Source organism: Cavia porcellus, unplaced genomic scaffold (assembly GCF_034190915.1).
Source record: "Cavia porcellus strain 051 isolate PalLab524CR breed Dunkin Hartley unplaced genomic scaffold, mCavPor4.1 scaffold_9, whole genome shotgun sequence".
NCBI classification, from domain to species: Eukaryota; Metazoa; Chordata; class Mammalia; order Rodentia; family Caviidae; genus Cavia; species Cavia porcellus.
The window spans coordinates 4,418,874-4,445,124 of record NW_026947492.1 but is presented as its reverse complement, the minus strand read 5'-3'; the positions used below and the strand labels follow the sequence as shown (position 1 = coordinate 4,445,124).

Sequence of the window (26,251 nt, the reverse complement as noted above, 5' to 3'; positions counted from 1 at the left end):
AATGTAGTATATAAACACAATAGATAGCCAACAGGCACTAGTGGGAAAATGCTTTTTTTTTTCCTTTTTATAATAATAGTAATAAAAAGCATTTACTTACTTACTAAGAAAAGTCTAGGCTTAGGAGTCAGAATCTTAATTCCAGTGATAGGTCTCACATCTATTAACTAAGGGCAAATTATTTAACTCACTGAACATCAATTTCTTTTCTTTTTGGTACCGGGGATCGAACTCACAACTTCGCACTTACAAGGGAGGCACTTATGGTGCTGAGCTAAATCCTCAGCTCTGAACATCAATTTCTTGATCTAGAAAATGAAGTGAAACACTGATGGCTATAGGATTAAATCAAGGGAAACACACTAAGTGCCATACCATACACACAACCATAATATTAACAAATACCATTTTCAATATTTCATTACTCACACTGGTTGAAATCATTGGTGAACAAAAACAGAGCTAGCCTTTGCTTTCACTATGAGCTAAATTAGACATATCTATATACTGATCTTCCTTTTTTTTTTTTTTGTCCTTTTCCTTTTTATCGGTATCAGGGATCGAACTCCACGACTGCCTGCTTGCAAGGCAGGCGCTTATGCCACTGAGCTAAATCCCCAGCCCCCACTGATCTTCCCTTACTGAGCTCATACAAAGAATCGGCAGCCATTCTCTCTCTAATTACTGGTTACACATTAGACAACACAACTGCTAATTGACATTTTCTTACCCATTTATACTTACTGTCTTATAACTGTGTCCATCCATGAAGAATTTGCTTCAGGAACTTTTAAACATGCCAAAGCTGAAGCTTTTATGATGAAGTCATTGACAGAAATTTTGCTTTTTCCTTCTAACATCTGTAAAGACGAGAAATCATGGTAGTCTGGGATACTAAGGCAAAAAGATACCAAGTTTAAGTCCAACCTGGGCAACTTAGCAACTTGGGGAGACTCTTTCTTAAAAAAATACAAAATAAAAAGAGCTGAGGGTACTCAGCAGGAAAGCTCAGGTTCATTCCCCAGGACTGAAGAAAATCAGAAACCATTTCTTACATTTTCTCCCCAAAGACTGAAACTACATAATCTTGACAACAGGACTAGACGGATGAAAATGTGCAAATGACCTAAGAGGGAAACCAAAACCGGCTACAAATGGCCTGCTAAGCACTGTGCAGGTACACACTACACATGGTTTATCCTCGTTTTCTTTTATCTCAACCAATCTGAAAGCTGGTTCTTCTATTTTTTTGTTTGTTTAAAGTTGGTTCTTTTAAAAGATCAACCAAATGACAACCGCAAGAACAAATGTTTGACCAGAAAAGATTTAAATTCCTAAAATCAAGAGTGAAGAAGTGGACATCACTATCTACATTATACAAATAAAATAATTGGGGGGGGGGCACTGGGGGTCAAACTTACAATCCTGTGCTTGCCAGACAGGCACAAGCCCCTGAGCTAAATCCTTGGCCCTAAATAAAAGGAATTTTACATCTTAAAATACGGCCAAAACCATAATGCCAACAAACTAGCTAACCCATATTAAGTGAACAAATTCCTAAGAAGATACAAACTAAAATTGAACCAATAAAAAATAAGAACTCTTAAGTAAACTTAAAACTGGTAAAGATCAATTTTAAACTACCACAAAGAAAAGACTAGAGCTACATTATCTCACTGGTAAACTCTGTCTTCATCGTTAATTCTAGCCAGCATAGACTACACAGCGAGATCATTGTGACAACAACTTATTCCCCCAAAGATCAAGAAAACTGGGGCGTTCACTGTGGCCACGTTTGCTCAGCATCGAACTAGAGTAGCTGGGCATGGTGGTGTACATCTGCGGTCTCTGCACTCGGGACCTGAGGCAGGAGGGTCACCCCAAGTTTAAGGTGAGGTACATGGTAAGTTCTAGACCAACCTTGACTACACAGTGAGATAATGAGACCCTGACTAGATAAAAAAAAGTTAAAACTGTAAAACATTTACAAGGAAACATAGGTGTATGTCTTCATAACCCTAGATTAGGCAATGTATTTCAGATATAATGCCAAAAGCAGAAAGAGCAAAACACATAAGCAACGTAATATTACAACTTTTATGCCTTAAAGGATACCATCTAAAAGCAAAGATAATCTACATAATAAGAATGTTTTCATAGGAAGAACCAACATAGTAAAAATGGCCATACTTCCAAGATTGCTATACAGATTTAATGCAATTCTGATCAAAATACCACTAGCATACCTCATAGGACTAGAGAAAACATTCCTAAAATTCATTTGGAACAAGAAAAGACCTAGAATAGCAAAAGCAATTCTGTGCAACAAAGGCAAGACAGGAGGTATCACAATCTTTGACTTGAAATTATACTATAAAGCTACTATTATAAAATCAGCAAGGTACTGGCAAAAAAAAAAAAAAAAAAAAAGACCTGAAGATCAACAGAACAGATTAGAAGATACAGACACAATACAAAGTCACTCAGTCACCATATCTGAGGCCAAACAAAGTTCATTGGAAGAAAGACAGCCTCTTTAATACATGGTGCTGGAAAAACTGGCTCTCCATATACCAAAGACTAAAACTAGACCCATGCCAATCACCATGCACTAAAGTCAAAATGATCAAAAATCTGAATATTAAAATAGAAACACTAAATCTACTAGAAGATAAAGTAGGGAGAAATCTTAAAGACATGGGGTAGGCAGAGACTTCATGAACAAAATCCAAACTGCATAGGAAATACTTAAAAGAATCTGGGATCTTATCTTATTAAAAAGCTTTTGCACATTGAACGAAATCACCAACGGAGTGAAAAGCCAATGCACAGAGTAGGAAAGTATTATAGCTAATGATCTCTCAGATAAGACTTCTACCTAGAATATATAAAGATTGAGAAAAAAAAAAATCAGACCTCCCCAAATTTAAAAGACCCAATCCAAAAATGGGCATCTGAAACGAATACCTGAATGAACCTGCCAAAGTTCCAACTAAATTTGTAAGAGGGATGGGGATATAGCTCAGCACCCTCCCCAAAAAATTGAGAAAAGAGCTTGAATATTTTGACAATAAAAGTATGCCATCATCCTTAATCCCTAGTTTATTTACAAAGATCTGCTGCTATTTCATTTATGAACTAAGTCATATATTGCACATTTTGAGAGCCATTCTGGGTGTAGAAAGCTAAAGCTAGAAATGAACGAGTGAACAAAATGGAGGAATTCTGTCCTCATGGAGTGTACGCTCTAAATAATAAGTAAAACATACCGACTACGTTGAGTGCTGAGGAGAAAAATAGAGAAAGAGAACCAAACAACTGGTAGAGGGAGAGGAAGGTGCAATTTTAGAATAATGGTGACTACAGAAGGTGATAGTCAAACCCTTAAGGAGGCAAAAGAGAAAGCCATGTGGATACAGGGCTTCATACAGGAGAACACCAAGCACAAAGAGCCTCGGTAGGAGTATCAAGGGACAGTGGGGCAACCTCAGTGTCTGCAGTGGACAGAGCAAGTGGAAAATGTAGGAGACGAGGTCAGAGGTTATAAATACCCTGGGGAAGGGACCGTGGGCCACTATAAGAAGTTTGGCTTTTATTTTTCACTTCCTTGAAAATATCTTTCATGTCCCTCTCACCCACTCTCTTTTTGTTGTTTTGCTTTCTGAGATAGGATCTTGCTGTGTAGTGCAGGCTGGCCTTGAACTCACAGGGTAGCCCAGACTGGCCTCAAACTCACAGTGATCCTCCTGCCGCAGCCTCCCACATGCTGGGATAACAGGCACACACTACCTTGCCTGGTTAGCCCTTCTTAAAATACTATTACTTTACTACTCAAACATAAAATGGTTTGTTAGTGTTCAATTCATCAAATCCAAATTCCCCTCCTTTAAATTAAGATCTTCCTTCAGTGACTGCCTGTGGATCTGCCCTAAGAAAGGTAATCTCTCTGACACCAGCAATATCTAGTTTCTTTTGCAGTGATGCTGGTGCCTGATCCCGGAGGCCTGCACATGCTAGGCAAGCACTATGAGCTACACCCCTGCTATTTATTTTTATTTGGGGACAAAGCCTCACAAAATTGCCCAATCTGACCTTGAACTCACAGGTCTGGGATTGGGTCATGTGCACTCAGCTTATTTTCATTTTCAAAAGCACTTTCTCTTCATAATACTTCCACTCATGAAATCTCTTCAACAGGTTTTAGTCTAGCAAAGTCACTATGATGAGATACTTGAGTTTCGTAATAGGTAAGAAACATTCTATGTGCTCTGTATGTTGCCAATGCAAACACTTTCCATTTTTCACGGTCCAACCTACTTTCTCCAATACCGTTATGAATTCCCCAGTATGCCCACTGGTCTCCCCCTGTCTGAACTCCCAAGATATTTAACTGATCTACAAATGAATGTTTTTACTGTAATAAAAATTGCATCCCTTTTTCACATGAATTATCTCAACTAAATTATAATCTCATAGTGAAGAAAGACATATCCACACTCTCTGTGCTTGCAGAAGTGCCTTGTGCCAAACACTAAGTAGGAATGCGGTGCTTTGCCCTACATACAGAGCACATAGAATGTTTCTTACCTATTATGAAACTCGAGTATCTCACCACCGTGACTTTGCTAGACTAAAACCTGTCTGTGGCAAAGACAAGTTTAAGTGACTTTAATCACAGAGTTGGATGATGAAAATTGGCTAGATGTTCTCTGCAAGTTAAAGTTAAGACAGCCTGGCATGGTGGCAGAGGCCTGAAGTCTCAGCACACAGGAAGCTGAGGTAGGAGGATTGCTGCAAGTGGCCAGCCTGGGCTATGTAGTGAGTTCAAGGCCAGCCTGAATTACACAGCAAGACCCTGTCTCAAAAAATTTAAAAAAAAAAGAGGCTATTCATTTCCTACCCCTAACTGATGTACTACAACCAAATACACAGGTGAAAATATGAATGCTGAGCTTGGCGTGGCAGCACATGTCTGAATTCCAAGCACTCTGGAAGGCTGAGGCAAGAAGTTCACAAGTTCAAGACCAACCTAGGCAATTTAGTGATTTAATGAGACCCTGTGTCAAAATAAAAATTTTAAAAAGGCTAGGAAAGAAGCTCAGTGAGAAGGCCCTACCTTCAATTCCCAGCACTACATAAAAGCAAGCATTTAGTTAGGAAAGATAGAATTTTCATAAGGTGCACAGTTGGAATCTCCAAAAGCATTACCTTATTAAGTTCTTTCCGAACCAACAAAACTTCTCCCATATTTACATCAATAGAAAGGTAATAATGAGGTATAGTCTGCTTTGATTGCATTAACCGCTGTGCAATAACCTGAAAGCAAAGAGATTAAAGTCAATTATCGCTGAGGATACAGCTCACTGGCATAAGCACCTGCCTGGAAAGTGCAAGGTCCTGAGTCCCATCCCTGGCATAAAAAAAAAAGTCAATGATCTTAAATTGACAGAAGACTTTACTTAATTTACATCTCGGTTTACTGCTTCACTCTGTCCCCCAGTAATACTTACCTCAAGCATTATCAGAATTGGATGATGAAGAATTGCACCCTACCTCTGCACCTGCTAACAGATTTAACCCAAACAGTGGTTTGCATCCTAACTATTCGCTTGACCAAGCCAAACTTCCCTTAAACTAAGTCACCTAATAATCCCACTGAAAAGGTTTCCACCAGTGCTTTAAACTATTAACAGAATTAAACAGTCGGAGTAAAGACAGTCCGAAAGCCCTGGCTCCAGACCGCGGCAGTGCACTTACGCGCCGAATGTTGCTGACGGGGACATCCGTGAAGACCCCTGTGGGAACTGGTGCCACTCCTGGGCTGGGCGGAGGCACGGCAGCTGCTGGCGCCTGTGGGAGAAGGACAAGCTCTTAGCAGCTACCACTCAACCTTGTCAAAAGCAACTAGGAAGGACTGCCAGCGACCTTATAGATGGCAAAGGGAAAAACATTTGGAGAAGAATGGCTAGTTCTGGAAGGAACTGGATGATACAACTTATTTAAGAGTTTGTTTATAATTTTTTTACTTAAAATTCTGAAGTCATGTTTTTGGTTGTCTTGGGGGGGGCGGCTCTGAGACAGTTTTTCTACATAGTTCAGGCTGGCTTTGAACTCACTATATTCCTCAGGCTGAGCTCCAGCTCACAGCAATTCTCCTGCCTCTGCCTCCCAAGTATTAGAATTACGAGCATGCATCACCACAGCCTGTATACTTGTTTTTGTTTATTTTGAGACAGGGTGTTTCAGGAAAAACTACCCAGTTTTCACACATGTCACTAAGATGTATCATGTTTGATTTTGTGTGTACTATGTATGAGAACACAAATACCTCAGTAGTGTTAGACCACCGGAATTAGAAAAAACTGTTCAAGTTGAAATAATGTATGAAATAGTCTAAAGAACATGGACTACGAAGCACTTTGCAGGGGTAACTACAAAAATCAGAGCCAAACAGAACTCACAGGAGCAGCTTTCGGAGGCACGAAAGAGTCAATGTCCTTCTTGATGATTCTGCCATCTGGTCCCGTCCCTAAAAGAAAACACGTGAGCTCCACACACAGCACAGCAGGTCGCCAGAAGCCAGGATTGTGACCAGTGAAAGGTCTGGGGGTTTGTCACCAAACGTACTGCGAAGGGACCACAGCTCAGCCCTGCTACTGTGGCTATTCTGTTATCCACCTCTCTTTTGTCTAATTAGATTGCATATTATTAAAAATTTCTTACTTTTAAATTGGGAATTACTAACAGGATAATGCTGAGGACAATTTATACTTCTAGAAGAAAAAGTACAGGCCAGGGATCTAGCTCAGTGGCACAGCAACTGCCTGGCAAGTCCAAGGTCCTGAGTCCAACTCCCGGCACCAAAAAAGAAAACTAGGGTGGGAATGGGGGATGGTGGCAGAATCCTATAATCTCAGCACTCAGCAGCACTCAGGAGGCTGAGGCAGGAGGATCACTGTGAATCAAGGCCAGCGTAGACTACAAAATGAGTTCAAGGCTAGCCTGAACTGCAATGTGAAAACCTGTCTCACAAAGATAAATAAAATGAACGAATGAATGAAAATTAGCTGTCCCTTTCTGGATACCTTAAAAAAAGAATCTACCTTTTCTGAACCTTGAAACCAGTTGTCACTCAGCCATAAAGGATTCCCGTATGCATGGTTAATATACAGGATAATTTCTCTGGACAAACTGGGCAAGTCAGCTATCTCACCCATGACAGCACAAATTTAATCATAATTCCGTCTTCAGAAGCTTTCACTCCCCGTGCCTTCGTCTGTGTTTTTCTGTACGGGGGACTGAACCCAGCCCTTCGCACTGCGCTGCCTCCCCAGCCCTCTCCTGGGACGGGCCCTCACTACGTGGCTCAGGCTGGGCTCGAGCTGGTGCCCTCCTACCCGAGTCCCCCACAGTGCTGGTACTGCAGGCATGTGCCACACCCGGCCTATGTCCTCCTGTGTAGCCTCGACCTTTCAGAGCTTCCTCACAGTGGAACTCAGCAGGCCACGGCAGAGGCGATGGAGGAAGCAGGTACAATGCACACAAGAGGAAGCCCTTCAAAGGCTTCTCAACAGGTTTCAATCTATTGCTTTTCAATTAATTTTAGACCCAAGGAAGTAATCCTGACCTTGAATTCTAACCAGTCTCAGAACGTAGTTATTATAATACCTTTTCCACTGACCCACTTTGAGAAATAATTTGAGCAGACTGATTCATCTTCCCCCCGTGGCAGACTTTGAAAAGGATCTCAGTGTGTGCAGTTTTTCCCAATCCCTTTCTTTCACTGAGACTGCTGAGCTGGCCAGGACCGTTGTCCTCACCAGGAGCTCTCGAGCAGACGTGGCAGCACTCCACCAGGTTTCCAGCCTCGTAACACAGGAAAACCTTAACCCCCTGTGACTGGCTGGGCCAGACACTACATCGGGCAGCCCTTGCGAGAGGAAGGGATTACTTGTTATTCTTGGGATTTCCTGACTGAGAGGCACGAGCTGAAATCTCACTTCAATCTTTCTCCCTAAGAAAGCACAAGAGGAACTCAGAAAGCGACGTGGCACAAAGGCAAGGATCCTGAACGAGCAGTACGCTTACAGGGTTCTTGCTAAACACAAACACGACAGATAACACCACAAATAAGACAAACTAACTACAATGGCTCAGTCTCGTGTGGTTTTCATTCTCGTAGTCAGCATGCTTATAAAACCAGCCCCGCTCACAGGAATGTGTAAAAACAGAACGAGACACTGACGCGAACAACTCGTTGTACCAGGGAAGTAGTCATACATGGAAATACATGACTACGGAAACGCTGAGCATCAGGGGACAGGCCTTCCCACAGTATCTCCCTAAGCCACATTCTGGTCAAATATGCTAAGCAGTCTGTCCCTCTAGTGAACTGTCCCTTAGTTCTTCCCTAAACGGAGCAATTTTTTTCTCTTTTTTACCTCAAGCTGCCCAGAGTTGCCAGGGTTGAACACAGGCGGAATGCCACCTCCTCTTTTTCCACAGCACCCCTAAATCCTCCTCTTCTCACAAACCTCAACTCCTTTTGAATTCATACTGTCTGGCTTGTTCTCATCCAGCAATTCATAATTATTCCAGCTCATTCAATCAACATGCGTCCTGCCTGTGTCCTTTTGGGAACCACAATCTGCCCAATACCCAGACTTCTAAATTTTTATCTGCTCAGCTCCAACTCTTCCCTTCCACCCAAAAGAGCCCAACTTCAAAGCCAAACTGATACTGAAGTATCTCTGAAACTTGAAACTTAAGCAACTGTCTCTGACTGCCATTCCTGTGGTATAATAAAAAATATGTATGGTCCTAGGCCAAATATAGTGGCACAAACCTATAATCTTAGTACTTAGCTACTTAGCAGCTTAGGCAGTAAGCCAAGTTCAAGGCAATCGTGGGGAAAAAAATTTAAAAGGAGGAGACAGCTCAGCTAGACTCAACATTTAGCTATCCCAGGAGGTCTTTGTTTCAGGATCCTGGCATGAACTCCAAAAGCCTCTGGGGCTGCCCGAGTGATAAGAACTCTGTTATTTACACGTCTCTTCACAGCACACCAGATCTTATGCTGACAGGTCACTCAGAGTAGAGCTCAGAGATAGCTCCTAAGACACACAACGGTCAGTAGAAAGACCACATATGTAATTAAAGGATGCTAACTGTTACTTCCTTTCTGCCATTCTGTCCCCTCTGCTTCCCAGCCCCACACGTGGGAAGGGAAAGAGGACTGGAAACTCAGTTCAGTGACTAATGACAAAGACAGATGATTCAATCATGTCTCTGCAGTGCTGTATCCATGAAAATAAAAATTCTTAAACAGTGAGATGAGGAGAGCCCCCAGGCTGGCGAGCGACACGTCACTGTGCTTAGAGGACAGTATGCCCCATGGGCCCCTCCTTATTATATCTCCCCCAATGTGTCTCCACCATCTGGCCTTCTCTGAATTTTATCTTTTATAAGCCAGGAATAGTAAGAAGTCCTTTCCCAGGTTCTGCGAGGCATTCTAGCAACTTACCAAACCTGAGAAGAGGGTGTGGGAGGCCCTGAGTAACAGCTAACGAGTGGGGCATCAGGTAGCCCCCATCACTTGCAACCGGGGACAGGCCGTATCGACACTGGATCAAACCACTGACACCAGCTGGCGTCACAGAAAGGACGGTTATAAGAAAAGAATTCCAACACTGATTTGGTGTCAGGAAACACCACACGACCACTGGCGCTCGAGCCCACTCAGGCCAGACTACTGCCTTCTTTCACTGCAAAACCCCTTTGACTTCACAAAGACTCCGCAGACCCTTCTGCTCTACCGCGTGCTTTCTCTCGTTTTCACTTTCCTCCCAGTTTACTCTCCTTGGGTTACTGCTACGACCACTCTCTTTTTTTTTTTGTCTTTTTCGTTTTTATCGGTACCAGGGATCGAACTCACGACCGCACACTTGCAAGGCAGGCGCTGTCGCTAAGCTAAATCCCCAGCCCCTACAACCACTCTCTTGCAAAACACTAAAACTGTCTCCTCAGTGCCAGTACCAGGAGTTTAACGTTGCTAGGGAAAGAAGCACAGAGCTGGCTGACGGTACTATAAATTCAGAACCACAAAGCTAAAAGGATACGAAAAATCATACATAAATTCAGTTGTTTCCTTTAAATTCACCTTCTCAAACTTCGAGGAGACTGCTTTACAGTCTAACCCCAACACTGCCCAGAGTCACTTTCCAGCTGACCCCGTCACTTCATACTTCACTCATTAAGCAGCTGCAGACAGAGGAATGCTCCTTACAGTCTACCATCGAACTGCTACATCACCCTCCATTGTTCTCTGCCCTACAGATGAAATGTCCTCAGCCCTTGTTAAGGCCAAGCCTGTTCTTCCCTGCATTCTCAAGAATGTGATCCCTGCCAAAACATCCTGCCACACAATCTGCCGTATCACCCACTTACCACTTCCTATTAGACTGCTGATTCTCAAGGAGGGCAGCTGTAGGGACACCTGGCAATGGCTGAGGACGTTTCTTGCTGTCAGGAACAGGGGTTGTTACTACCCTCCGTGACATAGGGACCGAGAATTCTGGTAATACTTTATGGTGTTCTATAACTTCTGTGAAGATGTGCACAGAATGCGTCTCCCACAACAAAGAATTTCTGGCCAAAATGTCAACAGTGCCAGCTGAGAATCTCTGTACCAGAGCTGTTCTCCTGTTGCTAGCCCTCTACAGCCCTCTCGAGTCCACAACCCACTAAAGCTACACTTTACTTCTGTGCCTTTCTTCAGAGCAAATATTCTCCGGTGCTGTCTCTCCCTCTTCCCTCACCCTCTACCTACCCAGGCTGGGGTCCAGGGTTTTGCTATGCAGTTCAGGCTGCCCTTGAACTCACTCTGAAGACTAGGCAGGTCTTGAATTCACAGCAATCCTCCTACCTCAGCCTGCCGAGTGCTGGGATTACAGGTGTGCACCACCACATTTGGCTCCATCCCACTTTTGCAATTATTACTGTCAAATCCCCATATTTAATCCTTGGTAAAAGACTGTTGACTTTAGGTTTTAAAAAATGTATCTTAAAATATCCATTTTGCAGTGGGGGTTACTGGGAATCAAACTCAGGACCTTGCGCTGGCCAGGCAGGCACTGTGCCGCGGAGCTCTATCCCCAGTCCTCCATTTCTTTTTACACATTTCTGTTCTCATCGCCTTTGTCTAACCATCGACATCAGCTCCAGCCAGAACATTTAAACAGGTGTCTGGCTCTCACTTAATCTATTTCCTTAGAGAAAATCAGCTTTTAAAAATGTACATTGTCGAGCTGGGCACACTGGTACACACCTGTGATCCCAGCACTCTGGAAGGCTGACGCAGAAGGATCACAAGTTCAATCAGCCTGGACAACTTAGTGAAACCCTGTCTCAAAATAAAAAATAAAAAAGGCTGGGGATGTAGCTCAGTACAAAGGCCTTGATATAATCCCTACTAACACCAAAAAAAGAAAAAAAAAATCACTTCCTTGCCTGAGTCTTTCAATGATCTCCTGGTTTCCTACTAGACTTTAAATAAAATGTACATTCTTTATCATCCCCTCAAGATCCTCGACGGGCTCCTCTGTTTCTTTCCAACTGCCCTTCCTCCCGCCAGATGCTCCACTATGTTCCTCCACACACCAACTCCTGCGTCAGCCTGGGCGCTGCCCGTTTCTCTGCCCGACACGCTTTCCCCTTCTTCCTGTGGCTGGTCACAGAGCTCATATCTCGGCTTTCACTTCAGATCACCTCATCAGGAAGGACTTCCCCAGCTCAGTGCAGCCTGACTACACACATACCTAGCCTGCTGCTCACTTGTTTATTCCCATGATTATTTCTTTCTTAGCACTCAAGTTATCTAATAATTAAAAAAGTATTACCATGATGGCTAATATCAAGATAGTCTATCTCTGCATGGGTACTGTTTATTTACTTATGTAATCCTCACAATTTATTAGATATTATTTTTATACAGAAATGAAGAAATTGAGATCTAAACGGTCACACAGAATAAAACAGAGGAAACTTTTCTTTGTACTAGGAATTGAACTCAGGGCCTTGTGCTTGCTAGGCAAGTGCTGTGTTACTGAACTACATCTCCAGCCCAGAAAGCTGACATTTAAATTCAAGCATTAAACCCAGAAATCCAAGGCCTTTACGTTAAGCTACATTCCATGCTTTTTTTTCCATTTGAGACAGGGTCTCACTAGACCACTAAGTTGCCCATGCTGAACTTGAATTTCTGATCTTTCTGCGTCAGCCTCCCAGAGCGCAGGAATCAGAGGCATGCACTACTATGTCTAGCTTGTTCACTTAATTCTTTATTATCTATCACACAAGCAACTGAAACTGAAACCTCACCCAACTTCCATGGAAAGGGACTTACCTTTCACTTGAGTAAGGTCAATCCCTTTCTCTGCAGCCAACTTCTTTGCAAGAGGGCTAACAAATATCCTTCCCTTAGGCCCAGCAGGAGTAGCTGGTACCCCAGGAGCGCCTGATGGTGCAGGGCTTACAGGCTGGGGGCTTGGAGGAACAGCGGCCACCTTTTGGAAAAAGTTACAAATTATTAATTCATAACTGAGCAGACTGCTCAGAAAGATTAAGAGTTTAGATTTTATGAAATTAAAAGCTATTTTAATTACATAATGTTCATTTTTCTCCTCCAGAGGGCATAATTCACTTTTTTCTCTGTTTAATCACCATAACATAGCTATATGAACAGCACGAATACTCTATGTCAAAGACAAAGCAAAGTCATCTTACTCCATGATGACAAGCAGAGGTGGGCATTTTAATACAGCTGACCAGCACGTAAGATCCTTACAGCTTTTCTGCACTGTAATCTTGTGCCATTTTCTTATTCTTGTTAAATTCATCACCAACATGGTTTTTGTGTTTACTTAACCTAATTTCAAAATACAAAATTATTCAAAGTTAAAAGTATCTTAAATAAACCAGTACTGCCACTTAGCAGCTCTCCATGCATGTGGGGCAGCTAGAAATCAAGTTGTCTCTGATAGCAGTGTCTAAATTCACAATTCTAATACCTGCAGAAGCTTCAGTACAAGTGTTAATTAATTATGCTTGAAGTTAATACACATTCATGGTACAGGTGTACAGTGTACAGTGCAAAGTATACTAAGTCCTATGCAAAATGAGTCATGTCATGTCCAGGTTTCAAAATACTATAAATATATGTGTAACCTACTATAATAAAATACTATATATATATATGACTAAACATGACAGAGTTTATCTAAGGATGTTGACAAAAACAGAAACAAACCCTACCTCATATAAGGATGATATTTACATCCAAAGCAGAAAGAGAACACGCTACTTCAGCTTTGTTCTCAGCCAGACTCAAGACAGCAGACAGAGAACAGCCGTAACTACTGACCATTAGAGGGTGGTACAATGCAACACCACACTCCACATGCTCCCCCAAATGTTAATGCACTATCTTGTTCATTCATCACATCTTGGGCTGGAAGGAACCTAAAATATCACCTGGTCAAATCCCTTTCATTTAGAAATGAACAGGATAAATGTTTTCTTGATTCCAGAAGCATACCTACCAGAGGTGGGACAGCTGGTGGTGCTTGTGGTTTCAAATCAGTGACTTCGGTTGGCCTGTAATCAGCAAATGCTGCTATATCTGCCTCTTTTTCTACAATGATACAAAGTGGGGTCCCTAGAGGAACGTCTCTTGTGCCTTCAGGAACGAGGATCTTTGCCAGATAACCTTCTTCCTGTACTTCAAAACCTTAAACAGAAAAAACAAAACATTATGGAACTTAAAGGCTCCACTATACAAGCAAATCCACAGCAGAGTTTTAAGAAAATGGCTTTCTCAAACCGGACATGGTGGCTCACACCTGTAATCCCAGCGCTTGGGAGGCTGAGGCAGGAAGACTGTTGTGGACTGGGCTACAAAGAGAGCTCAAGGCCAGCCTGAACTGCATAGGAACACCCTGTCTCAGAAGACCAAAAAAGAAAGAAAGAAAGAAACTAAGATAGAAAGAGAAAAAGGCTTTCTCATCCAACTGACTATCTATCCTTACTGCAAACCATTTAGCCTCTCTGGGGCAAGGTGCAGTGGTGCACCGCTACAATGCCAGCACTCGTGGAAGCTGAGGCACAGAAATGATAAATTCAAGCCCAGCCCCGGGCAACTCAGAAACTTGGTGAAACTTTGTCTCAAAATAAAAAATAAAAAAGCACCTTATAAATAAGGTCCTGGGTTCAATCTTCAGTACCAGGGTAAAGACTAAGGATAACTATAATACAGTCAGCTCCCCCTCTCCACAGCTTCCACATCCTTGCATTCAAGCAACTGTAGTTCAAAACTATTAATTTTTTGCTGACATGTACTATGTAATTAGGTCTACAATGGTTGCATTTATGCTGAACATATAGATTTTTGTCTTTTGTCATTATTCCCTAAACAATAGAGTATAATAAGTATTTATAGAACATTTGTGCTGTATTAGGTATTATAAGTACCTAGAAATGATATATGGTACTTGGTGGGAGTTAGCAGCATAGCTTAGACAAACAAGTCTTATTTAGCTCACAGAGGGGCCTGAGTTTAACTGCCAGCAAAATACTATAAATATATGTGTAACCTACTATAATAAAATACTATATATATATGACTAAACATGACAGAGTTTATATAATGATGTTGACAAAAACAGAAACAAACCCTACCTCATATAAGGATGATATTTACATCCAAAACATAAAACAAAAACATACAGGCAGTGTATACAGATTATATGTCACCTTGCAGGAGCTACGTGAATATCTGCAAACTGGGATACGGGAGATCCTGGAACCAATTCCCCATCCCATTTGAAGATACCAAGAGCTGCTTATACGTCTCTCAGAGTATAACGGATGTCATGAATTTAAATGAGTTAATACTTTCCAACTACTTGGAAACAGTATCTGGTACAAAATAAATAAACATAGTTGGCCCTCCCATTCCAAGAGGCTATAAATATTTGAAACAATCTGCATCAGCATTGAACATTTACAGACTTTCCATGGATACTGGGACATACATAGCTGTTAATTGTAACTATGAGAGATTACAGTTATTAGTTCTGAAAGTTATTAAAAACATCTCTGTCAAGGGTGGTAGTACACTTAGGAGGAGGATCACAAGTTCCAGGCCAGCCTGGACTATTTAAAGAGTTCAAGACTAGAACTGGGGATTTACCTCAGCAGCATAAGCACCTGCCTGGCAAGTGCAAGGTCATGAATTTGATCCTCAGTAACAACAACAACAACAAAAGAGTTCAAGATTGGGCTGAATTACACAGCAAGATTGTCTCAAAAAGGCTAGTCCCCATGCACATTTACAGGACTCCAAGACACCATCAGGTGTACTACTAAAGACCAGAACAACACGGAGGTCATACGAAAAACCATCAAGCTAGGCAGTGACATGCAATAGCAGCCCTGGGAGGATCCCTGGAGCTCTGCAAAGAGTTCTAATTGGTATTACACCTATTATTTCAATGTGAACCAGGCACGGTGGCACATGCCTATAATCCCAGCTCTGAGGAGGCTGAGGTAGGAGGATTGTTGCAAGTTCAAGGAGCAGCCTGGGCTACAGAGTGACCTCAAGTCCAGCCTGAATTACATAGCAAGACCCAGTCTCAAAAAACCGCCCCTCCCAAAAACTTATTTCAATGTGAAGAAATACAGTATTGTTGTGATTTCTATGATATTTAAAATCTATATTTGGCTACTACTTTTCTTGCAAAAACTCAAACACTTAGAGCCGCAGAAGTAAAACTAAAAGAAGCTAGCTGGGCATGGTAGTGCACACTTATAATTTCAGCATACAGGAGGCTGAGGCAAGAGGACCCTGCAAGTTTGAGTTCAGTATGGGCAATATAGTGAGTTCAAGGCCAGTAAGACCCCGTCTCAAAAAAAAAAAAAAAAAAAAAAAAAACTAAAAGCTGTCAGAAGTCGAGCAAAGTAGCACACACTGAGAGGTTGAGGCACAAGGATCCCAAACTGAAGCCCAGCCTGGACAACTTAGTGACTTACGGTGACATTATCTCAAAATAAAGGAAAAAAGGGGTGGGGATATAGCTCAGTGATAAGGCCTTAGGTTCAATCCTCAGGACAGCAAATAATAATAAGAAGAAGAATAATAGGTTATTGGAGAGAATAAGTTTTGTCTTTCAGGATTTTCTTGGGTGGCAAATTACGGAGCAGAAGCAAGAGATTCATAGTATCTATCAATATCTACAAATATTATCAAGAATAAGTGATTGCCATGTGGGGTTTGTTTCTAAGCATAAAAACAAATCAAAAAGAGTAAATGGAAATGTGACATATACAAACAGACATACTGTATGTTATTCTCAAAATATGAAAACAATCTACACTTTGGTTTCAGTTTCCTTTCAAAGTCATCTTAAATTCCTTGGTATTCTCCTGCCTTGGAGGTGATTTTCTCCTCTTTCCTTTGCCCAGTTTACTCAATAGCAATTCTGGTATAGCTTTTCAGTCACATGAAAATAAAGCCAAAAAGCAAACTGGTCTAAGAATAATCTCTAAGTTGACATATCCTTGATTCATTAAGTTAAGTATGGAACTGACAAATCCAAGTATGTATATATTTATCATAGAGTATCTCACTTCAGAAAATTAATCCTACGAATTATAAAACTGTGACATTATCGCCCACCCATTGCAGAGAATGGCAGTCCTCTTCCTGACTGGAGTAAGTGCCTCAACCATTAAGAGCGGAAGAAGTCTCACCTATAGTGGCCTTGTCAGTCTCTATCTCCGCCAGTAAGTCTCCTTCACTTAGCTTCTCACCCACTTTTTTTTCCCATCTCTGAACGGTGCCCATGGTCATGGTAGGAGAGAGGGCAGGAAGAAGTACCTATAGAAACAAGTATACATCACTGCACAAGGCAGAAAGCACCACACACAAAAGCACTCCGGAAGCTTATACTACCACAGAGCACAGTGACTATGACAACCAAATGCCCATCACGGAAAAAGCAAAGTACCCCAGTAGCTTTTCCCATCAATTAAACCCCTCAGATCTTAAGCAGTATATCTCAACTGCAACTTATTCTGACATTCTTTCTAAAGCTAAAAGCAATGGGGGGAAAGACTTTAGTCAAAATTAATTTCCGCAATATATACCTAATCACAGCATCTTTTCATCTTTTTCTAACACTTAGGTTAGAACAAAATTTGTCATTTTCACAGAACAATCTTTTCTTCTGTGAAAAGCTAAGGAAATCTTAACATTTTGCCATGCTCTATATTTGGCATCTATTTCTCTTTTCATTCATAGGAAACCACATTTATTCCATACTTCCTAAATATAAATCAGTATTGAGAACTGTTCTTTGGTGAGTACAGTCAGCAACTATACTACAAACTACAGAAAGAACAGATTGTTTTCACTACAAGAAAGTAAGGAAATGGTACGTTAATTTAGCCATTCCACAATGTATACATACTTCAAAATACTTTGTAATGAAAAGTTTATAGAATTTTTATATACTCAATTAATTATTTTAAAAAGTAAAATGTAAAAAATAACTTTTTGGTGCTAGAAATTGAACCCAGGGATTCAAAAATATGAATCAGTACTCTACCAATGAGCTATACCCTCAGTCCCCCCAAAATTGTTTTTATAATAGGCATTTCTACTCCAACAAAATGGAAACATGAGATTAGTTGATATAAATTTAAAATTGCACTCAGCAGGCTGAGGCAGGATGATTGTTGCAAGTTTAAGACCAGCCTGGGCTACAAAGTGAGCTCAAAGCCAGCTTGATCTGCAGTGAGACTGTCTTAAAAAGACAAAAATAATAAAAAATAAAATAAAATAGCTTCCCTGTTTCTACAGCTTACGTGTCTACTGAACTTGGATGTTTTTCACTTACAGAGTTCATCTGCTGTCTACAGTTTTTTGTATCTAATTAGCAATAGCCTTATCCTGAATGAAAAATAATTTCAATCTAGAAAAGTAAAACTAGACAGAACATTCTTTTAAAATGGTTTTCTCAATTGGGCATGGAGGTGCGTACCTATAATCCCAGCACACTGGGATACTGAGGCAGGAGGATCACAAATCTGAGCAACTGAGCAACTCTGTGATTTAATAAGATCTTGTCTTAGACTAAAAATAAACGGGGGGAGCGGGAATGTAGCTCAGTGCAAAGGGCCTCAGTTCCACTCCTAGTACTAAAAAAAGTTTTCCTTGTTCAGAATTTGCAATCTTCACCTGCTTCTGAAGAACTAGTGGGGCCAGTAATCGCTATACAGTCACCTAAATCAACCCTAACACTTGCATACAATGCCATAAGGTATGTAGCAATGAGGTTCTTAATATGACATAATTTTCTGAGTGAGATGAAATAACTGCGTGACCTAACACCAAGCAAACTTTCATCATAAGTAATTACTAACATAAATGTTACTAACAGACCATGACAGAAACATTATTGCCAAAGCAAATAATTTCTACACAAATATACCAAGTTAAAGAAAGTTCAGGTCTTAATCCTTTAGAAAAAGTATGACTAATTTTTTACGTACTTGCAAAATCAAAAACACATAAACACATAGACAACATTTTTTTTTTTTTTTAATTTTTTTTTTTTTTTTTTTGTCTTTTTCGGTACCAGGGATCGAACTCACGACTGCCTGCTTGCAAAGCAGGCGCTTATGCCGCTAAGCTAAATCCCCAGCCCACACATAGACAACATTAATATCTACCAAACTAATTTGCTAGAAACTGACTTAAGCTAATAGAATCAACAGAGATTTCATTTCAGTCTTCGCTTGGTTTCAATGCTATTTTATATGTCTATTCCACACATATTCTTTATTGTCCTTTTTTTTCCTTTATAAATACTATAGAGTAGTTTACTCACTTTTGAAAACACACCACAATATGTCAAAGAAAAATACTAACTGGGGACTTTCATTTAACAGACAGAACCTAAGGCCTACCATAGACTATTTGTACCCAGAATATTATAAGTAAAAATCATTCTCAAAATCTGTAAAGAAATATTCTTGAGAGAGAAGCATCAAGCATTATCCTCTGTTCAATACTGAGACTGAGGAAGGTTAAAGAGATTATACTCACATACCTAGAAATAACAACTAAGAATAAAAGTGTTCAATTTTCATGGATAAACACATAATCCTAAATGATAAGAGCTTGCCACATTCAATGCCAGTTTCCAGGATTCAAAAGCTAAGTACAAAATATATACAAATAACTAATTGGCTAGATCAGTGGTGGTAAATCTATGGAACGTGTGTTATTACGTTTTACTTTCAGGAAACAAGATGCCAGTATCTGAGTTGTTTTTTCTGAACTAAAACCTCAGATTTCAGGTCTAATTGCAGTGTTGGCACTCCATGATAAATAAGTGGGTTTTGGGTTGCAGTTTGGGCACTCGGGATGTAAAAGGTTCACCAACACTCAGATACTAAGCCTCACCTGCATGTGAGGAGGATACGAGCTACCAGGAGCCTGAGGAGAAGGTGCAGGCGGCGAAGCGGCGGCTGTGGAAGTGGGTGCTGGAGCTGCTTGTGGGGTGGGTGCTGCAGAGGAATCCAATGTGTAATTTTTAAAGGCCTCGATATCCTCAGGCCTAAAAAAGCAAAGAAAACACAAACGTAAGGGAGTTTTAAAAGCAGATTCAGTTATCATGCATGTCTTCAAAAGTCCTTAATTCCTAATTTCTCAATTATTTATTTATTTAGAAAGACAGAACCTCACTGTGTAGTTCAGGCTGGCCTTTGAGATCAATATGTAACACGGGCTGACTTCAAACTTGCAGCAATCCTCTTGCCTCAGTCTTCCAAGTGCTGGGATTATAGGTATGCACCAACATGCCAAGCTCTCAAATTCTTAAAATACTCTGATAAGCACTCAACTTTCACAAGTAACACAGTTTCTACTTACTTTCCAACTGTGATACAGATGACAGCCCCAACTGGAACATCTCTAGTACCTTCAGCAACAAGTATCTTTGCCATATAACACTCTTCTAGGCTCTCAAATCCAACTGTGGCTTTATCAGTCTCGACCTTTTAACACAAAGCAGTAATGTAGGTTTGCACTGCCATTATGCAGTTTACTAGCATGAATCTAAAAGCCATACAGCTCAACAGTCAAGTGAAGATAAAAACACTACCATAGATTTGACAGGAGTTATTCAAGAACATCTTGAGTAAAAAGCCATTTGGCCAGCTGCTGACAGCTTATCTAACAAATCATCTCTAGGATCAAATTGCGAAAACGTCTGTTTCTTAAGCAAAGAGAATAATTAGCCACTTAGAAAGCCCACTCTGTTCAACAAAGCCAACTCTGAGAACACATTTGCACTGTTAAAACTTACCTCTGCAATTAGATCACCCTCATTGATTTTTTCCCCTTCTTTTTTTTCCCATCGGGCTATGGTGCCTGCCTGCATTGTGGGGGAAAGAGAAGGTAACGGAACCTGAAAGACAAAAAGGAAAAGCACTACAGTTACTTTAAAAGTCTACTTAACTCAGTCTGCTTTAAAGTTTCATTCAATTCAACGCGATGCAGTTCTCTGAGTCCCCTCACACACCAGGCACCAGGGGTACAAAGGGAGCTGCTGCCCATCAGTTCAGGATTTCCAGGGGCAGGTTTCCTCTTCCGCAGTGCTGTCGGTCCAACAGTACGAACCTCAACAGACGTTCTACACACAGCCCCAGTCTGGAGCGCTTCTTTCAATGGCATAGATGAGCGGAAGGGAAGCTCATGCACCGCAGCAAATCTTGGCACTGCACAGGGACGATGACAGATACTGGGAGGACTTGGGAGATCACTGGGACCTCTGAAGGAGGGGTCCCAAGGCCAAAAAGTCGGCCCTGAAGGACACGGGGTCCCAGGGTGGAGGGCTCACCTTCTGATGCGGAGGGAGACTGTAGCAGCGGCGGCCCGGCAATCCCAAAAGCTGCAGCAGCAAGCGATTCCGTGGAGCGGCGCCAGAGCTGGCGCTCCAGCCGCCCAGAGCCCGGACCCCGCCATATCCTGGGGTCGTCGTGCTGTTGGAACGCGCCGGGGCGCGGCTGGACCGCAGGCTCACACGCGGAGCTCCGGGGCCCTCTCGCAAGGCTGTCCACCGAGCTCCGAGTCCTGCCTCCGGGGCTGCCCGATGGGCCCGTCGGGCACAGACGCGCCACATAGTCCCACTGAGTCCCACTCCCCTAACCCTCCACCGTCTCCAGGGTGACCTCTCGGAGAGCGGCGCGCCGCTGCCGTCAGCCACTCCGCGCAGTCGCACGCTGTCGTAAAACCGGCGCCGAAGCCTCACGCCACCCCTCCGCGGGCCGGCATCGGGCGGCCGCGGGGCTCTGCCTGGGCCGGGAGCCGGGCGAAGCGGGTTGGGCCGACGCCGGATGCCCTGGAGGAGTGGGCGTTGCGGCGGGGCGAGCGCGGGCGCCCAGTTGGGACAAAGGAGGCAGAGAGGGGGCTGGAGGGCGATCCCTGTGGAGGCCCCCTAAAGTTAGGACGGCGCCGAAGAGTGGCGAGAGACGTGGCCGAAAGGAAGCGGCTAATGCAGCGGGGAGGATTGGGGTCACAAGAGGCACTGTAGTCTGAAGCGGGGCCGAAGGGAGTGGCCGTGTTCTGAGGAAAAAGCTGGGAAATGAGCCCAACGGCCGAAGGTCTGAACTATGGGAGCCTTCGGCTGGGGGCGGGGTCCTGGAGCGGCGCCCCAGGAAAAAGGGGCCCGGAGCAGCCCGCGGGGCCTTCGGGGGTTCAGGAGGAGGGCGCCTGGCTCCGGCAGATCGAAATTGACCGGGTTTGGGGCCACACCCTGCGCGAGCTGGCCTAGGACACAGAGATTCATGTCAGGCGTGCGGCTGGCCGGGAACAGGAGTAACAGGTTCTGGGGTCAGACAGTGTGAAGGGCAGCCAGGAGGAAGGTACATTCCCCATAGTCCCCCGTTCAGATGCAGTGTAGCAGGGTTAGGCGTATGTATTCTGTGTGTTAAAATACAAGTTTGCAAAACAAATTTGTTGCCCCACCCCCCTGCCCCAGTTCCCCTAGAATCCCTTTAAAAGATACAGTACTGTCACCAGAAGTGTACTGTTAACTACTGTTGGGTGACCATCATGAGTGCACTTAAAGTGGTTAGATGTCAGGTATCACTAGGTTATATAATCTTATGGAACCACCATCTTATATTTGGTAGGTCATTACTAAGCATCATTATGCTTATCACAATTTTTTTAATGTGAGATATGTGACAGGGTCTTCCTATGTAGTCTGGGCTGGTTTTAAATAGCCTGAGACCAACGGCTAAAGCTGCTAGACTGAAACATGCAAACCATTGGGGCCCTGCTCCTGTCTCAGGCGTTGATTCACTGTTGTACCACGGGTCTGATGGGGCCTTCCTCAGCCTCTTTCCTGAGCAGGTCCTAGGACCCAGCTAAACCACCCTCCAGCAGTGCCCCCCAACACCATGTGGCCAGGCTGGGCTTCCAGACCAGCATGGTCTTCCTGGACATTGACTCAGCGGCCAAGTTTACTGGCGCTGGGCCCACCACAGTTGGCATGGCTGGATCTGGGGCTGGCACTGGACCGTGTTTGGCAGCTGGATCATCAGTTATGCCAGGAACCCATCGCTCAACCAGCAACCCTTCTCCTAGGCCACCTTGGACTTCACCCTGTCCGTTAGGCCTTTTCTGTCTGATGATTACCCTCCTCATCCTCTTCACCACGTGTGCTCTGCGGGGTGGCCTCCGGTGCCTGGTGCTGGGCCACCAGTTGTACCTTTAATCAGTGTTTCTCTAAGAAAAATAAATAAAAATTAAAATAAACACAGTATCGTAGATTGGCCTGGACAAGAATCACATTGCATTGTTTTTCAATGTCTCTGGAGTTTAATATAAATAGAAGGAACTCAGTACATGACTTTTGAATGAATCAAAAACTTACAAAATTTGTCTGGTACACTTTTGAACAGTTATCATCTTACAACTAGAAAATATTATTTCTGAGTGGAAGCTTATGCTGCTTTACACGGTCAAGTCCACAGTGTACAGATGGTCAGAGAGCAACAAGAACAAAAAAAAGTTGGAAGCCGAAAGACCTTAACATTTGAGACCATATTCAACCTTGCTAGTAATTAACTTGGAAAATTAAAGCAGTCAGGAGACACTAGTTTGTATCTAACAAAACTGGAAATGTTCAAGCAGTCACCACTGTCTAGACAGTATACTTGAGAATTATAAAATTTCCAGATTAAATGAAAAATATTTGAATTAAAGAATAGCAATTACGTAGACCTTTACATGAGTGACAATTGAGAAAAGCAATGAAATAATAGTGCTTAGTGAAAAGGCTTATACTGTACCCTTCATAAGTAATTATAAAAATGTTTTAACTATTTTGAATTAACTGAAATCTGACCTTGCGCTTGCCACAAGTGCTTGTGCTGCTGAGCTCTGCCTCTGGCCCCTAAATCTTAACACAGTACTTCCACTGCATATCACTTCAACAACTGCATTGAAATTAACCTGTGTTAGACATTATGAGGTGATCTGCAGTCTTAATGTTTACTTGGGTAGGAATCTCTCAAATGGAGAGCTTGCATTTTGACTGTACTTTTGACGTAGGTGTAGCTACATTATAAGGCACAGCCCAAATACTCAAAGGGTGACAAACTAACCCAGGAGAGGCAGGTTAGAGGCAGAAATCAGTTCTGAGAACAAGCTATGATGTCTCCGTGAAGGGAAAGCAGGACCGTAAGACTTGAAAGTGTGAAGTACAAGGAGGCGACATCACTGATAGAAAGTAGGCAGATGCAAAAAGGAGTGGCTGGTAGTGAAAGCTGGTGAGCTGAGTTTTAGACATATTTCACATGATGGTGGAGTAGCCGAATAGTTGAAAATACGTAATCAAAATGGCCAAGTAAATGTACTTAGATCTAAAGATCTAAAGGTTTGGAGATATAGCTAGATATAGATATATCAGTTAAATTGAGTTTTTGTCGATGTCCGCTCCCGGCCGGCAGGAAAGACACACGACAAGGTCTGGCGGTGGTCAGGCTTTTCTTTATTCTCTCCTTATACAGTCTGCCCCGAAGCCTCTACCGGTCCGCTCTCCGCGGCTCCTTCCGTGCTTCAGTCTGCCCCGAAGCCTCTACCGGTCCGCTCCCCGCGGCTCCTTTTGTGCTTCTCTCTCTCTCGGGGGTGGAGGCACTGGCTATATATAGGATTAATAGCTAGGCAGACTACCCTGTGAGGCGGGAACTTAGTGGGGTGATAAGAAACAGGTGCCACACAGGCGGGCTCGATGAGAGGGGTAATCTAGCCCAGGCTTTTGTACTTTCCCACAGGCCTCGCAATCACCGCGTCTGATGACTTGACAGTGCCACGGCTCCCAACATCTCCCCCTATTTTATTTTAAATGATGGCTACGCGCATCGCAGCCCGTCCTGGATAGAGTGCAGAGGCCTATGCCCCGAACTGAGGCCCACCGTAGGCCCTTAGCGTAGACCCTGGTCGGCCGTCCCAGGGTCCACCAAGGCCCTGAGGCCCTCGTCCTTTTTTCTAGGGCCAGGAATGAACCGGACGGAACCTGGTTGCACATAGGCATGCACTCATTTCTCTCCACGAATCCCCTCGGAGAGAAATTTATCTAACAATCCAGCGGCTTTCGAGCGGAACGGGGTAGGGCCTGGCTTAGGTTGAGTCGTGCTGGGGAGGCACGCTCTTACCCGTCATTGACTCACCCACCCTGCTACATGTTGTTGTCTAGGGAGGAGAATGTGGGAAGCCTGTCACTTTTAAACGCGGTCGTAGGCCATGCGAGCGAGCCATGCGTATACAAGGGTAGCACATAGGGGAGCAAGCCGTTCCAGGCCCCCAAAAAGGGATTGTCCTGCAGTTCTTTTAGGGCTCATCTTGTTGTTGGGTCTGCGGTTGGCCTCTGGTGGAACAGGCCTGATCTTCAGTCGAGGGACTTGTCGCGTCAACCTCTCTGGGACCCACATTGGTTCTCGTCCCGATTCCTGTCCTGCAGCTGCAGCACTGTGTAGGAGAATGCAGTCCACCGCCGCGTCTCGGGGTTGATCAATCCCCGTGCAGGCCTCCAAATGTCGATGTCGCTCCCGGCCGGCAGGAAAGACACACGACAAGGTCTGGCGGTGGTCAGGCTTTTCTTTATTCTCTCCTTATACAGTCTGCCCCGAAGCCTCTACCGGTCCGCTCTCCGCGGCTCCTTCCGTGCTTCAGTCTGCCCCGAAGCCTCTACCGGTCCGCTCCCCGCGGCTCCTTTTGTGCTTCTCTCTCTCTCGGGGGTGGAGGCACTGGCTATATATAGGATTAATAGCTAGGCAGACTACCCTGTGAGGCGGGAACTTAGTGGGGTGATAAGAAACAGGTGCCACACAGGCGGGCTCGATGAGAGGGGTAATCTAGCCCAGGCTTTTGTACTTTCCCACAGGCCTCGCAATCACCGCGTCTGATGACTTGACAGTGCCACGGCTCCCAACAAGTTTTGGAGAGGCAACTTTGGGAATTCCCAATTGATTTGGGAATTCCATTTCTTTTAAATATCATTTCTGGCCTAGAGTGATGGCCCATGCTACTTGGGAGACTGAGGCACAAGGATCATTTGAGGCCATGAATTCAGAGACCAGACTGAGCAATGCAGTGAGATCTAATCTATAAATAAATAAATAAATAAATAAAAACGGTAGCTGCTGGATGTAGCCTAGTAGTGTAACTGCTGAGCATGCATGCAGCCCAGGGTTCAATCCATAGCAACACACACACACTTCTGCAAGAGTTTCTTAATGTTTGCATTTACAAATTAGAGACTTACCATGCAGTTTACACTTTCAGGTTTTTGTTTTTGTTTTTTTGGTCCCTCGGATTGAACTCATATGTTGCTGAGCTAAAAACCAGGCCCCATACTCTGAGGTTCTTGTTTGCACATTTATATATAATTTCAAAAGTGCAATACTTGTTAATCCTCTTTGCTAATAATAACCTATTTTGTGTTTACACTAGAAATACCAATAGTAAAATATCTGTAGCAATAAAGTAACCCATATCTACATTCCCCAGACAATAAGTAAACATGCTACCAAGGAGATCACTTGAGGAAATTTACCTTCACTAAATGTAAATGTCTTTATTGGTTAGTTTCAGTCAATAAACACAAAATGATTAATGGGA

At 43.1% G+C, this 26,251-nt stretch overlaps 1 protein-coding gene and 1 pseudogene across 1 annotated transcript in view; one reads left to right on the top strand and one right to left on the bottom strand.

The window, feature by feature from the left end:
- Positions 1-21,323, bottom strand: part of Dlat (dihydrolipoamide S-acetyltransferase) — a 30,525-nt gene extending 9,202 nt beyond the window's left edge. The window contains exons 1-11 of the mRNA XM_003472831.5: positions 20,964-21,323; positions 20,430-20,531; positions 19,994-20,118; positions 19,526-19,679; positions 16,807-16,933; positions 13,599-13,786; positions 12,404-12,563; positions 6,462-6,529; positions 5,758-5,850; positions 5,209-5,316; positions 745-860 (exon numbers count right to left, since the gene is read on the bottom strand). Of these exons, the coding sequence (XP_003472879.1) occupies positions 745-860; positions 5,209-5,316; positions 5,758-5,850; positions 6,462-6,529; positions 12,404-12,563; positions 13,599-13,786; positions 16,807-16,933; positions 19,526-19,679; positions 19,994-20,118; positions 20,430-20,531; positions 20,964-21,245 (1,523 nt within the window). The 5' untranslated portion in view covers positions 21,246-21,323. The remainder of the gene's footprint in view (positions 1-744; positions 861-5,208; positions 5,317-5,757; positions 5,851-6,461; positions 6,530-12,403; positions 12,564-13,598; positions 13,787-16,806; positions 16,934-19,525; positions 19,680-19,993; positions 20,119-20,429; positions 20,532-20,963) is intronic.
- A 33-nt stretch (positions 21,324-21,356) lies between these two features.
- Positions 21,357-24,010, top strand: LOC100735843 (ATP synthase F(0) complex subunit C1, mitochondrial-like; annotated as a pseudogene).
- Positions 24,011-26,251: the final 2,241 nt, after the last annotated feature.